Here is a 15,773-nt window from a genome sequence, read left to right on the forward strand (position 1 = left end):
AAAACAAAGAAACTGCGGCGCTGTCATAAATCGGCGTATTTCGAGCGTGTCATCGGATATAGAAACAAATGACGAGTCAAATTTTACATCGGATGTCGAAAAGATCGTGTGTCAAAGCAATCGTATGTCAAAGTACCACTGTATATGAATATCGTGTACCAAATTGTGGTGTGTATATTACATTTGTTTACATTTATAGTCAAACTATGTAGTTCCATTAATAAATTGCTGCAAGCGGGAATTATCTAACACAGTATTATCTTTTATATGATGTTTCGTAATATGAAATGAAAAATGATTAGTAAAAATTTTGGGTAAAATGAATTTTTCGTATCTCGAGGTACTACTGCATTGGAAACAGTAGTGTGCCTTTTTAAAGTTCTCTTATCCCTGTTGCAGAGGCACTCACATTGTTAGTACCGGGAGACAATTATCGAGCTGCTTTCTGCTGAGCGAGCAAACACGTCGGCCACAGCGATGATGCGTCGGCATGGTTGTTTTTTTTTTAATCGTGTTTCGGCACGTGAGTTGCAAAACACCCAGTCAGTGTAGACACGACAAGTCAGCACAGGTACGCGAGTCTCCTGGTGTATTTGAACCAATTGCGATAGCATTACTGCTTGGATGCAGCGGAAACAACAACAACGACGGAAAACCCCAAAATATACTTTTTGCAGCTTCAAAACTTTCAGACTCCAAAAGTCTGTTTGGACAATTTTGTCTTTTAGTAGAAGAACGTATGTAGGTGGAGGGGTGAAAGGAATTTCTCCACGTTGCTGTTTTGGCACAGAGAGTTGCTGATTATTTTCACACAAGTTGCTGACACGGCACTTGGATGACAGCAAAAACATTGAGTGTGAAAAATACTTTTCTCAAGTCAACACAAGATAAAGCACTTAAGGAGCTGAGGCAAATTGGAGTTATTGCTATGAGTGCAACTCATATCTCATAGAGCCTGAGGTACATTTTTATTTTTATTTCTTTTAAATAGGGGTGTAATTGGACACACAAGTCACTGTTCGTTACGTACTTTGGTACAGGTATCATGGTTTGATACAACAGGAAAAAGAAAAATTGTGCAACAAAATTGAGATGCTCTTTACAGTGCTTGTTGTAAAAGTGCAAGTAGTAAAATATAGAAATCTTAACAAAAAAAATCATTCTATTATTGTATTCTTCGTATAATATTTTTTTCCAATATTTAACATTTTATTAGTTTTATTGTTACATGCTTTACAACTACTAATATTTGTGTATTTTACAGCTTTCTTAACATACATATATACATATTAGGGATGTCCCGATCGCATATTTTTGCACCCAAACGAGACCGCCAATAATAGTGGCTTTATCCCGTAAGTTGATTAGCGATACAGATCGCAGCAAACCTAATACCTCAGGCTCATTTTAGCTGAACTTTTCAGTATTTTTACACACTTTGACCACCACAAACCTCGACAACTTCCGGGGGAATTTTAACCAGAAAATTTGGCACTCTTGTCAAGTTCAAATACAAATCCTTAGGTCGTTGTTTCGAATCCGGCTCGAAGGACCATTCAAATGTCAAGTTCAAATACAAATCCTTAGGAGGACATTTATAAACATTAACAAAAATGAGGAGAGAAGGCACTCTTGCAAGGAGAATACTAGACTACAAAATACAGCTTCCACTATTATTCTGAAACTATGCCCTCCTTCACCTTTCTTTTTATTTGGGTTCGCCCTAGCAACAAGAGAGAGTGTCAACCTTAAAAGGATAGGGAGCCAAGTGGGCAACGCCTCTATGAATTTGTTTGGCTACGTGTATGCATGTAAGTGGAATTAATAATAATAATACATGTGTGTCAGCACATTCCAGCAAAGCAAGGCTGTCTCAGTCCTTGATCAGGGGAGAGTCTTTAAGGCTTCTTCAAGGCAATGCATTCCTTCAGCAGTAATAAGCAAAAACATCTCTTCATCTCTTTGATTAAAGCAAATATATAATAAACCTCTTAATAATTATCTCATCAACTCTATCCAACCAAACACCTCCAGGTACTCCAGTGGTTCTTTTTACCCGCTTTTGAGAGCAGCCAAAACCCACTACAAACCTCCCACACCTCGCAGGGGAATTTCAGCAAGGTTTTTGTAAACATACAGCCAGGGCAACAACGGCGAGCTTCGTAAGAAGCATTTCAAGGTCCTGGTGTGGGTTAGCCAGTCTCCAGATCTCAACCCCATAGAAAATCTGTGGAGGGAGTTGAAAGTCCGTGTTGCCCAACGACAGCCCCAAAACATCGCTGGTCTAGAGGAGATCTGCATGGAGGAATGGGCCAAAATACTAGCAACCGTGCGTGAAAAGCTTTGTGAAGAGTTACAAAAAACCTTTGGCCTCCGTTATTGTCAACAAAGGGTACATAACAAAGTATTGAGATGAACTTTTGGTATTGACCAAATACTTATTTTCCACCATGATTTGCAAATAAATTCTTTAAAAATCAAACAATGTGATTTTCTGTTTTTTTTCCCACATTCTGTCTCTCATGGTTGAGGTTTACCCATGTTGACAATTCTGTAATGTAATAACTCTCTAATATTTTCAAGTGGGAGAACTTGCACAATTAGTGGTTGACTAAATACTTATTTGCCCCATTGGACCTGTTAAGTTTAATTTTACCATTACTTCTTACTCTTTTTAGCTGATTTGAACTAATAATATGAATGATGAATTGATTTTAATATATTTAATGAATTGCCGTAGTTCCACTAAATGGATTAGATGATTCTAATCCTTTTAATATTTTTGTTTCAGTATCATTTGACCCCTTATCCAAGGAACTCGTGGTGCATTTCGTGGTTTGGGAAATACATGGGTTTAGTGTCCTCCGTCATGGTCTCTGTTGCGATAGTGTTTTTATTGTTTATTTATTTATTTTACTTGCGGATGTTGCTATGAGCAGTGCCCCTGACATTGTTGGTGAGTGTTGGGAATGTTTTGTTTATGTAGTGGGTTTTTTATTTTAGTTTTCCGTCACGTTTTTCGATATTTTTTTTGTATTCACACTTAAGTTTTGTAATTCTTCGGCTCAGGTCGGATATTTTTTCTGGATAGTTCCACAATCACGGTAGATTAATTTTTGTAAATTCTTTAACCTGATCAGGATTTTTTTTTCTAAGACTAGCACTTTTTGTTCGGTTCTTAATCGCAGTAACGGTACATTTTTGCCATTTTTTGTTCCCCTTGCTTCACCCCATTGTTATTTTTTATTTTTTAGCCTCCATTTTCTGTCGTTTATCTGGGGTGTTTTTTGGTTAATGGGGTGGAATAAAGTCTTCTTTAACTGGGGTGGATTAAAGTTTTCCTTCAGCCGTCTGTGCCCATCATTTTTTCAAACAACTGGTCGGGGGTGAAGATGTTTCTTTCATGTTTCGAGTTTCTTTTTATTCAAGTTTTCTGTATTTCACTTTTGTACGGTACAGCCTTTTTACCATTCTCTAGTCAATTGGGGAATGGATTTTTTGCTGTACTATGGGTGTAGCAGTTTGCCAGTGAGTTTTTTTCCTCCTTTAAAAAGCTAATCGGAGGTTTTTGACTCACTGTCATCTGTTACATCTCTTTTTGTTTAGGGTTGCTCACACTTCTCTCTTACAGGTGTGAAGGGGAGACCAAAATTTATTTACTGGGCCAAGTTTTACTCACTTCATTTCCCATTTTTTCATAAGATAAGGACTCACTTGATTGGTAGCCTGTCTAATTGATCATGCGCAAATCGTTCTCAATACACCTGTATTGGATGGGATTAGGCAAGATACAAAGGAGAGCGCAGTGAGCTGATACCTATAGCTACAGGACCAGACACCACCAAGGTTTTGACCCCGCGAATACCTCCTTTAAGTGGTATCTAGTTGTCTTAAAGAACCTTTTAACAGGAACCCTGAGGATGACTTGCTGATTTTTTCACAACTTGCTAAGGCTAAGTTCCAAGACCGCTGTCATTTATTATTATTATTTTTTTACGATCCGGGGGATCGTTGAGGGGGAATGAAAGAGAGAGTACCTTTTCTCGTAGGTACCGTCTAACTGTTTGCATTATTCTAACACACTTAATATAATCAATCAGGGAATAGTATCGTTTCTCGTATTTACTGTTTGACTGTTAGTATTACTCCAACACAGTCTTTTTCAACCAGTGTGCCGCGGCACACTAGTGCGCCGTGAGAGATCGTCAGGTGTGCTGCGAGAAATTATCCTATAGCCTATCGCTCTTTTAGATTAGTTTTTTTTTTTTTAATTCAACGGGCCGAGTTACAGTAGGAAGGAAGGATTAGATAGAAAGTTGCAGTCGTGTCTAGATGAGCGAAGTACTGCTCGTGACGCGTTCAATAACTGCTCAGATTTCTAGCCTTCAACAACCTTGCTGTCCGCCACAATGTGGACCACAGCACGTCTACTGTACATAATTTGATTAGACTCGTCAAGAGTCAATATACCTGAAAGTGTCCTTTCCATTTTATCCATACATGATGACCGTCAATCCTCCCCGTGTTTTATTCCAACACATTGTCGAGGACAGCAAAATGGTTGACGGCTAGAAATCCGAGGAGTTCTTGAACGCGACACGAGCAGCTATCCTAAACGTCATCTCCAAACGAAACACCCGTCACTTCAAAACTAGTCGATGGACTATTTTTATTGCCTCCGTGAAAACAAAGAGAAACAGGCAACTTTTTTGAGAAAAACTAGACAGGTAAAAAATGAGAAAGCCCTCAAAGCCAGCAACCCTATGTTGCTAAATAAAAAAAGTTCCATACTGTGGCAGAGACCTTAATACTACCTGCCTGCGAAGCTATTGTCAGCGAGATGCTCGGCCCTGATGCGGTTAAAGACATAGCTAAAGTCCCCCTGTCTGATCATTCTGAGCTTTTCAAGCCTAACTGCAATAAAAAAAAATAACAGAGAAAGACTGAGAGCTGTTGATGATGATCCCTGCTAGGATATCGGCTTAGTGTTCATCTAAACAGGCTTAAGTTTCACACTGAGTAAGTATAAATATTGAGAAATTATTAAAAAATTAAATATACTGTACAGAAAGTAATTTTGGAACATTTTTGGTTTGTGGTGTGCTGCGAGATTTTTTCCAATGTAAAAAACGTGCCGTGACTCAGAAAAGGTTGAAAAACAGCGCTCTAACACACCCAATATAAAATAAATGGCACTTATAACCACAGTTTAAGGAAAACAAGCAGAATGTAGGGCATAAAAGATAGACGATGCCTTCTTATCACAAAGCCCAAAGTCTGTGTCATGAGCAAGATTGACGCTGACAAGCCCACGTCTGCACCAACAACTCTCGCAATCAGTTCTCCCGGAGAGTCCAGAACAAATGGCGGGACACCCTGTTCCAACACAAGGGACGTCGGAGTACGCACGATATCCGATGGATAACACGACTGATAAGACTCCAAGAGCCCCTTTGACTCTGAGGTGGCAAAATCCACAACCCTCGTTGCCCGGAAAACAGTAACTCCTGAATCCTCCTGCCCAATCCACAAACAGACAACAACCCCAAACACACCCTTCTTCCTGCCCACGGCCCGCCCCGCGAGAGCCTTCAAAAGACTGAATGTTTCACTAAGATTGTCATTTTTCTCGGGAACCTTTTGTTGACTTCTGATATTGTGTGACCTTGGAACGACTTAGCCTCCTTGCCTGAGTCTGTTTCACCTTTCTGTTTGATCGCTGTCGACCAGAATAAATTGTCAACTTGTTCTCAGTGAGTCTTCTTTAAAACTTTCAAAATTGAGTCAGTACAAAAGGTTAAGACTAAAGGCCGAGTTATATATCCGCGTCAGACCTGCGCCGTCAAGTAAGACCCGATTTACGATCCTGCGCCATAGCCTGACGCGGTCCAATTGATTTTTCAAACCCTAGCGTCAGCCTAGCGTCACGTCAACGCATATATCTAAACGACGTGGGGGAAATGGACTGTGATTGGTTCGCTCAGACTGTTGTTTCCGGTTCAGCGCGAAATCAACACCATTGTAAAACATTATTTTTCTACACGCAAAAATGGACCAAGCCGACGGGAGTATCATCGAAGAGCAAGTCTCGTTAAGACATTATTACGATTGCCAAATGGCGAGGTCGGCGATTGAAAAAAAAAAAAAAATGGAAGAACCACCGAGACATGTGTGTTTGGAATCGAGTGGCCACACGAAGCGGTGACCCAGTAGGCCAAAAACTGGCAACTTTTTATCACTTTATGTTGTATTTTTGGTTGGTGCACTTCATCATTTATTGTGTACATACGTTTGCTGTGAGTCTGTGACTTATTTACGTGTCACACTTCAAGTATATGAAGAATAAAGCACAGGTTTGGTGTCAAAACAGTTGTTTTGATCTTTAATTTTCAATAACAGACAGTTCACACACGATACATCATCACTGATTGAGAGTGCCTCGGTGCTTTTTATGCTAACGTTAAAATCAAGGCTCCCAACGCAGTTTGGGGATTTCCATAGACGCCAGAAATCTGCAATGGCTTCTCACTGGCTGGTTGTAGGACATGGCAAACAAATCTGGCTGGAGGGCTTTGCAGACCTTGGACGCACTGCTCGATGCCAGTTTGAAGCTAGCCGACACAGCTAGCTGTCTCCACCTGAGTCTAGAACTCTCTGTGCGGCATCAAAAGTCGGCCAGACCGCCTTGAAACCGTCTTCTGCATCGGCTGCCCCTATACATTTGTATGATCAACATTTATTCAATGTTGATGAGCAGTAGATTTACATTCAAGCGTTCCATCTTGCATTGTTTATTTTTTCTCCGTTAAACAAGAGTAGCGGAAGTCAACAAGCATGCCCCAAAACCGTACAAACATAACGCCACACCCCTCTAGTGGCTTGGCGGTGAATTAAAGAGCAACGCGTTCCTTCACCGCATAACTATCGAATGCTCATTGACGCTGTAATCACTTCTCCGGCACCGCAACGCAGGAGCATAACTCAGGCTTAAGGTGAATACGCGGAGTTTGGCCTTCTGGCCAGATTGTCGGGGTCTCGCTGGCCCGGGTTGTTGGAGCTGCGCCAACGCGGGTCCGGCGGTTCGGCTGGGGCGATTCCGGCAGTCTGGCTAGAAGGACTGATTCCTTCAATTTTGTCTTCATTGTTCCTTACAACTTGCCTAAAACAACTTCAAGATAAATTGTGATGGTAATTGGAAAACGTACCCCATTAATCGTTTAATTAATCGACTATGAAAATAATCGTTAGTTGCAGCCCTAGATGACTGTCTTCATTTTAATATTATCGGCATGACTTGCTGGAATTCAAGTAACAAGGTAAAATAGCATTTGGAGAATGCAGGCATCGATCCCGCTACCTCTCGCACGCTAAGCGAGCGCTCTACCATCTGAGCTAATTCCCCTTCACATCACTTGGTACCCGGCTTGCCGATTACGCCCACATTGGGTGTCTGAAAGGAAAGCAGGCACATGGTGTGCAATCGGACACGGCGTGTAACTCTTCTGTGCAAGGCGTGCACAGGCCTGTCAATACACTCCAGACATAACAAAGTGGTCCTGGCAGGTACACGAGGCCTCGAAAGATACAACCTGTCACAACATTTGTTAACTAGATCACCAGTTCATAAACATAACCTCAAGACTCAGATTTGCATTAACACTTACATTGAAATGATTCGTTAGCCTTATTGTTCAACTGTCTGACTCATTTTTAGCTAACTGTCACAGCATCGATTTGAAAAAAAATATCAATGTGCGTTTTTATCCGCAAAGGTTCAATTGAGGCAACTGGACTCGTGAATGTTTTTCGTGATTTTTGTATTTTCTGAAAAACATCCATTATTGTGTACATACCTTACAGGATTTATTTTCTATTTATTTTATGTGTAAATTCACTGCCTCCATTAGACGGCAATCAATGTTCAATTCATTTTGACTGGGAAGCATGGCAGTAAATAATCATTCCCAACCCACCTGTCAATAAGGACTGGATGTCAATCCCTATCAGTGGCAACAAGAAATTAATACAATCCCTGATGGTCTAGTGCAGGGGGCTACAACTTGCTGCTCCGGGGCTGCATATAGTTCTTTGAACTCTCTGATTCAGCTGTTATACATTAAATGAATATTAAATTACAATTTATTCTGGTGCTTACGAGATATAACAAAGAATTTTGAAGGACACCCCCGCAGGTCATGAATTCACCAACTATATTAAGGCATGGTTGCCACTTGGAAGGTGTACCTACAACCCTTTGTGCCAGTGAATGGCGAAAAAAGTGTGCAAAAATGTATTTTACAGGAGTCTTACCTCATTTTCTTAAGTATAACATGCCCAACAGAATATATACACACATACAGCATATGTCTTGTCTTTTCTTGTGGAAATTGGGTCAAATTGGCTCTTTGAGTGCTAAAGGTTGCTGACCCCTGGTCTTATGGTTAGGCTCTGGCACTCTCACCACTGAAGCCTGTGTTCAATTATTGGTCAAGGAGTTCCACTTGGGTTAAATGTCAATACAAAGTTTTGCTCTATTAAGTTGTCACGCTCCAATTATGCATATGCAGTCAGAGCAAGTTGTAAAATAAGTAAACATCAAGTACTGTACAATAAATCTAGGACAAAGTGTAACACAGACCTCAGTCACTCTGTACGTTTTTTATGATGTTGTTGACTAAATGTCTTCAAGGCATCTGATTACTACTTCCTGTCGATGCACATGCCACACAAGTCAGCAACTTGGCTTCTCAGCATAACATAAACACTGATGTCATCACAAAATGCTGGACCTCAAAAGCTTACATCAGATACTTTTTGTCTCAGGAACTACAAGTCCCCAAAAGTACATGCTTAAGGAACGCTCTTGGTAAAAATGCCATTTTTCCTGAAACTAAAAGGTTGAATTAAACACTTCCTCTGTTGACCTGAAGAAAGACCTTAGAACTCAATTTTGTAAACAATTCCTGCAGTCAAAACACACCATGTCCACCTAAAAGTTCATCGCTTCCACTGAAGTTGTAGGATCTTGCAGCCCCTGGAGTTAAAAATCTCTAATCTGATTCAGTAGTTGAGATGAGCCCGTCAAAAGTTCTAGACACATCTTTTCACCAAACGACCTGTGATCCCTAAAAAGGTTCAGAGTTCTGGGGTGAAGCCTTCTTCTTCTGAGCTGTGAACATGTCTCAATAAAACTTCTAGAAAATAATTGCAACTTTTCAGCGACAGGAACAACAAGAGCCTAGAACTAAAAGACTGTACAAATTGCTATGCAGTACCAATAACTACACGTTTTTGGGAGGGTTTGGACAGCAGGAACTATTGCCATGATTTATTACTGATGTCGGTCCTAGAAAGATGTGACCGACAATTTTAGAGGTTGAATTCAGAGAAAGCAGGGTGGGAGAGTGTTTAGCATGTCCACCTCACACTTCTGAAATTAAGGGTTCAATGTTGTGTGGTGTTCGCATGTTGTCTGTGGGTACTCCCCAAAAACATGAATGGTAGGCTAATGAAACCTTCTAATCAGTGGTCCTCAACCTTTTTTTGCACCACGGACCGATGTGATATAGGCCTTTTTTCACGGACCGGCAATGAATGGCAGAAAATTACAGTAAATATAAAATCACACGAGGGAGTGAACATAAACTACAAACTTTAAGTGGAAGGAAAATGTAACTCCCCATACGCTGAATCAACCTTTTTATCTCATTCACTCCCAGCCATTTTCACCGGAGCAAGGCTCTTCGCTCAAGGCCGTTTTACTGGATTTTGACTGTTTGTGCAAGGCTCACAGAAAATTCTGTTCTATTGCTATATAAAAAAGGAACACACAAAAGGAAAGATTAGACTCTGTTCTTTCAGCAGAAAAACAGTTCATATCATTTTCCATTCTTTAGAAATCAGCATTAGGAAATAGCTTAATTTGAGCAATTTTTCAATTTCTGATGAAAAAACAGAGAAATCGAACGTATTGTAAAAGCATACAATTCAAACATAACTTTGACTTTAACACAGCTAATTTTCGCTTGTGTGACATGCCAAACATCTGAATAATGTTTTCGTTCTACAAAATAACATAAACAACAAGACAAATAGAGCTTTTGATCGCAAAGTAACAATTTATTTACACATAACTAAACTATTGAACTGTTGAACTATTTGCACACATAACAACGGGGAAGGCTCTCGGCTGCTCCCGGTTGAATGAGGTGACTCCCAGTAATCTGATGAGTCCGGATCAAGATCAGTCTCACTTTTTTTCATCATCTTCATCATCTTCATCGTTGGTTTCAACCTCTGGCTCAGGAGTAATGCAACGTGAGCGCCGCAGAACGCGTGTCGAACCTGACGCTGTTGTGGCCGTCACCGTCTGTCTCATCAAAATAGTTTTTGAATCCTTCTTTGACAATGGTTTAGTTTTGTTTTCTTTTTGAAACACTCCTCCAGTGTCGTTTGCCTATTGTTTACCGATCGTTCTCCACATTTTTCCCAAATTCTGACAAGTCTTCACAAGATCCCTCCAACTTCCGTTTCCTGACTATTTTTCTTCACTTCCTTTCTTGGCCCGAGAGAAGTTCTTATGAAATGTGCTACTGCCCGACAGTGGCCAGTTTTATTGCTTTAAAATGAGTTTTGAGCATTGTACATTGCAGTTTAGGTGCAACAGAACCTAGAGATGCCTTTTGTAAAAAAAAAAAAAAAAGTAAAATACGTATAAATATGTTTTTGGGACACTGAAACAATTAAAAATAGAACGTATTTATACGTTTTTGGGAGCAAATGAGTTAAACAGCGCAATCTCCTAAAGCTTGAAAGCAAATATCCTTGATTGCAGGCATAATGAGTTCTTCTTCAATTGTGAAAGGTTTCTTGACTTAAGCAATACAGTTCACCACAAGGTATGATGCCCTCAGTGCATTCAGTTTTGTTGCCTCATTTGCTAGCTTTTAGCCACATAATATGAAGAATGGACTTGGTTGTAGGCTCCTCTTCTGGCTCAGCAGTGGCCTTTTCTTATAAAAAAGCTGTCCATAGGCATTGCTACCTGCAGCACACAGCCAACAGCAGCTACCGTTACTGTTTACATTGACTGACGCTAGGCTGCTATAGGTGTGCAAAAAACCCAGTAATGGACTACACAAGTCTGTACTCGGATTAGTCAATAGAGGAGACAGGCATCTTGATGTGTCCAGAGGAACAGGCCAGATTGCGGTCGTTAACAATATATTTATTATTTCTCTGCGGCCCGGTAGCAAATGCGCCACGGACCGGTGGTTGGAGATCACTGCTTTAAATTGCCCATAGGTGTGACTAAGTGTAAATGGTTGTTTGTCTCATTCTGCCCTGTATTTGGCTGGCAACCAGTTCAGGGTGTATCATGCCTCTTGTCCATAGTTTGCTAGGATGGGCACCGAATGAGTTAACTTGCATGTTTTTGTCGTCAAGTCAAGTCAAGGAACGAAAAGTCCACCCCCCGTATGTTGAAAAACTCGTAGGTCGACTCACTCGTAACTCAAGGGCACTAAACTGAACCAAGCAAAAGTGAATTATTGGAGGTACACTTGATGCAAAATGCCTATTATCTTAGCAGCATGTGCTGAAATGAGATTACTACTAGTGTGAGGTGTCAACAGAGCGTTTGCCGGGTGTGGAAGGCAGCTGACAATAAAAAAGTTGGACTCAACTGAAATCATCATGACAATTTCAGAACACAAACACCCAACACATTTACAAAGGCGGCGCATACAAATAATGGAACGTAAGTCCAGTTCAAATAACAAGAACAACTCACCGGTGTCGCTTGGTGGTGGCGGTGGCCAACGGCGGCGGCGGAGCGTGCGCACTCGGGCTCGAGCACGGCGGCGAGCGTGAGGATGAGGAGACCGCCGGACGCGTGCACGCTCGCCCGCATGTCGTGACGCGAGCCCGCCGCTTCAAGTCGTCCCTTCGGTACTTCCTCCGCTTTAAATACGCCTTCGATGCTTCTTTGTTCTCCGCGAGCCACCGTACACACACAAATGCACGCGCCTACCAACACACGTGTTGCTTAGTCGACATCACGTGACTGTTAACCCTCTGCGTACCACACGCACACTTGCACTTTTACTTAACTGCCGCAATCTGGGAAATAGTAGCCGGCCCCTTTTTTGTGGGTAATACTATGGTTTTAGAATGTCCGTTGAAGAAACACCTGGTTTAATTAAACTAAACGACCACTACATGTGTAAAGTTACGCTGTCCAACTTTTCCTGAAGGCAACACGTGACATTAGCTCAGGGTCAGCAACTTTAACCCTTTCATGCACGAATTATGATTTAAAAAAAATTTTTTTAATGTGTTTATTACATTCATATTATATGGCAAGGGCCAAAGGTCTCAAACTTGCGGCCCAGGGGCCAATTGGAACAGTGAGGGAATATTTTGTGGCCCATATTTGACGACCAATAGCGTACCGCACGAATGCTATTTTTTGACCGTGACGTCGCCATCTTAACCCGGAAGTGGGTGAACATAGACAAGTCCTCGCATTTAGTCCAATTTATTACTGCTTGTTTTCTAATCTTTCAAAAAAAGAACATGCCGGGTAAACACTGCTGCTATAGAACTTGTAGAAATGACTCAAGACTAGGGCTGTCAAACGATTAAAATTTTTAATTGAGTTAATCACAGCTTAAAAATTAATTAATCGTGATTAATCACAATTCAAACCATCTATAAGATATGCCATATTTTTCTGTAAATTATTGTTGGAATGGAAAGACACAAGATGGATATATATATACATTCAACATACTGTACATAAGTACTGTATTTGTTTATTATAACAATAAATTAACAAGATGGCATTAACATTATTAACATTCTGTTAAAGTGATCCATGGATAGAAAGACTTGTAGTTCTTAAAAGATAAATGTTAGTACAAGTTATAGAAATTTTATATTAAAGCCCCTCTTAATTTTTTCGTTTTAATAAAATTTGTAAAATTTTCAATCAAAAAATAATAGTAACTCGCCATTGTTGATGTCCATAATTACAAAATCAGTCGCAACCAAGCGCCAGCAGAGGGCGACAAAACACAAAAAAACACATAACAAGTGGACCTGTCACTGTGCTGTCATTTTAATCTGTTTGAGCGGGGCATGTGTGTTAATTGCGTCAAATATTTTAACGTGATTAATTTTTTTAAAAAAAATTACCGCCCGTTAACGCGTTAATTTTGACAGCTCTACTCTAGACATATGAAGGATTTTTTCTTAATACGTTTCCCGAAGCCAAAAACTGGAAAAAAAATGTGAAGAATGGATCAACTTGTACAGACGTCAAAAGACCAGTTTAACGCCAGCAAGGTGAAGCCATTCATCTTCATATGCAGTAAGCATTTTGTTGGGGGCCATGGTCCTACAGAAGGCAAAGTGGTAAGCCATTTTGATATTTTTACTTATTTTTTAGCGTGGCGTTTTGCCATGCTGCTTCTGTCTGACAATGAAAATAAAACAAAATGGTATCTGACTGCCACTGTTGTTACCTTTTCTGTTGTAAAAAAAACAACTTTAGTAAGGAGGAAGTGTAAATAAATTTTATAATTAAGAATTGTTATTAATGAAAAAATTAAAAGTGTTCGTTACCTGTCACTGAGTAGCATTTGCGATCGCTACACAAAAATAGCAATGTAAATTACCCCCCAGAAAGGTCAGAGACGTAAGACAACCAGAGGATATAATATATAAGAAAGACAGGGCATATGGTGGTAAAGGATAGATTGTTGAAACAGGAGAATGTCATTGTCAGTGGCATAAGGCAATGCAGACAAGAAAAAGGTGTCGATAAAAAGCTACCTCTGGATCAGGTAGGCTCTTTTCCTAGTCTTTTTCAGCCCTCGACACTCAAGCCATCTCTCTCAATTGAACATTTGTATGTTCTTCCATATCTTTGGCAGTGAATTTGGCACCAGGGCTATCATTTTTGGACAGAATTGGTAGGTTTAGCTCAGTAAATATCTCGTTCGTACACTATTTCCCTGCATTTAGCATTAGCTTGACTAGCCACAATTGCAAACGTCATCAATATTCATGAGCAAAAGTGACGTGTTGCGTGTGGTACGCCATTGTAGTATTAGTGTTGCCCATAGTGCTGCTCATTAAATGGTAAATGGTGTTACACTTATATAGCGCTTTTCTAGCTTTCAGTACTGCTCTTGTGTTGCTGACGGCCATGTACTTCCACGCCAATGACGCCTATGCACGTCCATGCCATTGACGCCCATGTACGCCAATTCCATTTACAGGAAGTGACCAATTATCAACAGCAAGTGACCCCAAAATGCCCCGTAATCAAAAGGAAGTGACCCTGAAATGCCTCAAAAGCAACTCAACATACCAACAATCGCAGCAAAGCTACCAGCAAAGATTCTACAGGAATTGCATTATCTAGTACTAAAAGTAAAATTTCATCAAGGCAGCAGTACTTTTATAGTGCGTGAGTAGATTTTTTTCTACGGTCCTCTTAAGTTTCGACCCATGCTTACAACCATGTCTTCTTTGAAGACAACCGCTCCAATTTAAGTTCTGACTTCACGACTTTTCTGATTCTAATAACGACAAAGTTAAAGAAGCCCAAGTCATCAGGATTCAAATGTAAGTCAAAATCCTGAGTTTGAGTCTTCCCTTTTAGGCTTGCTCTCCTTGAAAGTCCTCTTTTTTGTTGGATTGCTGTTGGCTTGAGCCGTCTAGATTTTGTAGTTCCCAGCTCCAACCAAGGCTTTTCATGAAAAAAAAGAATCTTTCAAATGTGCAGAAATTTCGAAATCCAATTTTCTAAATTTTTATTTTAGCCTTTGAACATTTTTGCACGCTGATAAATTTTCTCAGATTGCTGCTAGATTAAGGACAATATGCATCTGTTGGCAATATCAAGTTTTGATCTCAGACTGTTCTTGATTGCACACCTGATAGGGACGTAAAATTAGAACTCCAAAAACAAAAACCCAGAAATAGGAGAAAATGAAGACATAGGTCCAAACACACAAAGTAATACATAATAAGACAAGATGTCTTTAAAGAAAAGCAGACGTGAATCAGCTCTTGACATGAGTAAGCGGCATGATCACGTTTCCATAAGGGGAACTTTTATTTTCGCAGCTGGAAGATAAAAGACCTGCTATGGGGGGGTCCGAGGAAGGAGTCGGGTGAGTCCGAAGGGGGATTTGTGACCACCTCGAGCAGGAAAAAAGGAAAAATATCTTCTGTGAATCACATTGAGATCATTTGCGTAATTACAGTGCTAATAATAGCACACAGACGCCCGGCTTTCATGAGCACACTTGAAAGTGGGCCCCCAATAAAATCTGGCAAGACCCGTGAACCGTAGCAAGAAATTAAACCAAAACTTATAACAGAATACAATAAGCCTTCATTAGCCTCTCAATGGGTACAATTTTCTTTTCACTACAGAGCAGCAGCAAGGATTGTCATCAGCAGCGTATTTTCTAAATGGACAGAAATAATCAAAAGTACTGTACTGATCTGATCTTAATGAATTCAAGGACCAAACTTGTAGCCAGAAGTGGGTAGAGTAGCCAACAATTTTACTCAAGAAAGAGTAGCGTGACTTCAAAATAATACTACTCAAGTATAAGTAAAAGTAGTCATCCCAAAAATTAAATTAAAAAGAATTCGGTAAAAAGAATACTCAAGTCATGAGTAACATTGTAACTGCTTACAGTGTGATATTTTTTAAACAATGCTATATTTTTTTTTCAGCATAACGTCATCTA

General features: G+C 40.2%; 1 protein-coding gene across 1 annotated transcript in view; it reads right to left on the bottom strand.

The window, feature by feature from the left end:
• mmp11a (matrix metallopeptidase 11a) overlaps window positions 1-12,011 on the bottom strand; it is a 30,315-nt gene extending 18,304 nt beyond the window's left edge. The window contains exon 1 of the mRNA XM_057832071.1: window positions 11,792-12,011. Coding sequence (XP_057688054.1) covers window positions 11,792-11,911 — 120 coding nt within the window. The 5' untranslated portion in view covers window positions 11,912-12,011. The remainder of the gene's footprint in view (window positions 1-11,791) is intronic.
• Between the last annotated feature and the right edge of the window lie 3,762 nt (window positions 12,012-15,773).

This window comes from Corythoichthys intestinalis, chromosome 3 (genome assembly GCF_030265065.1).
Source record: "Corythoichthys intestinalis isolate RoL2023-P3 chromosome 3, ASM3026506v1, whole genome shotgun sequence".
Lineage (NCBI taxonomy): Eukaryota > Metazoa > Chordata > Actinopteri > Syngnathiformes > Syngnathidae > Corythoichthys > Corythoichthys intestinalis.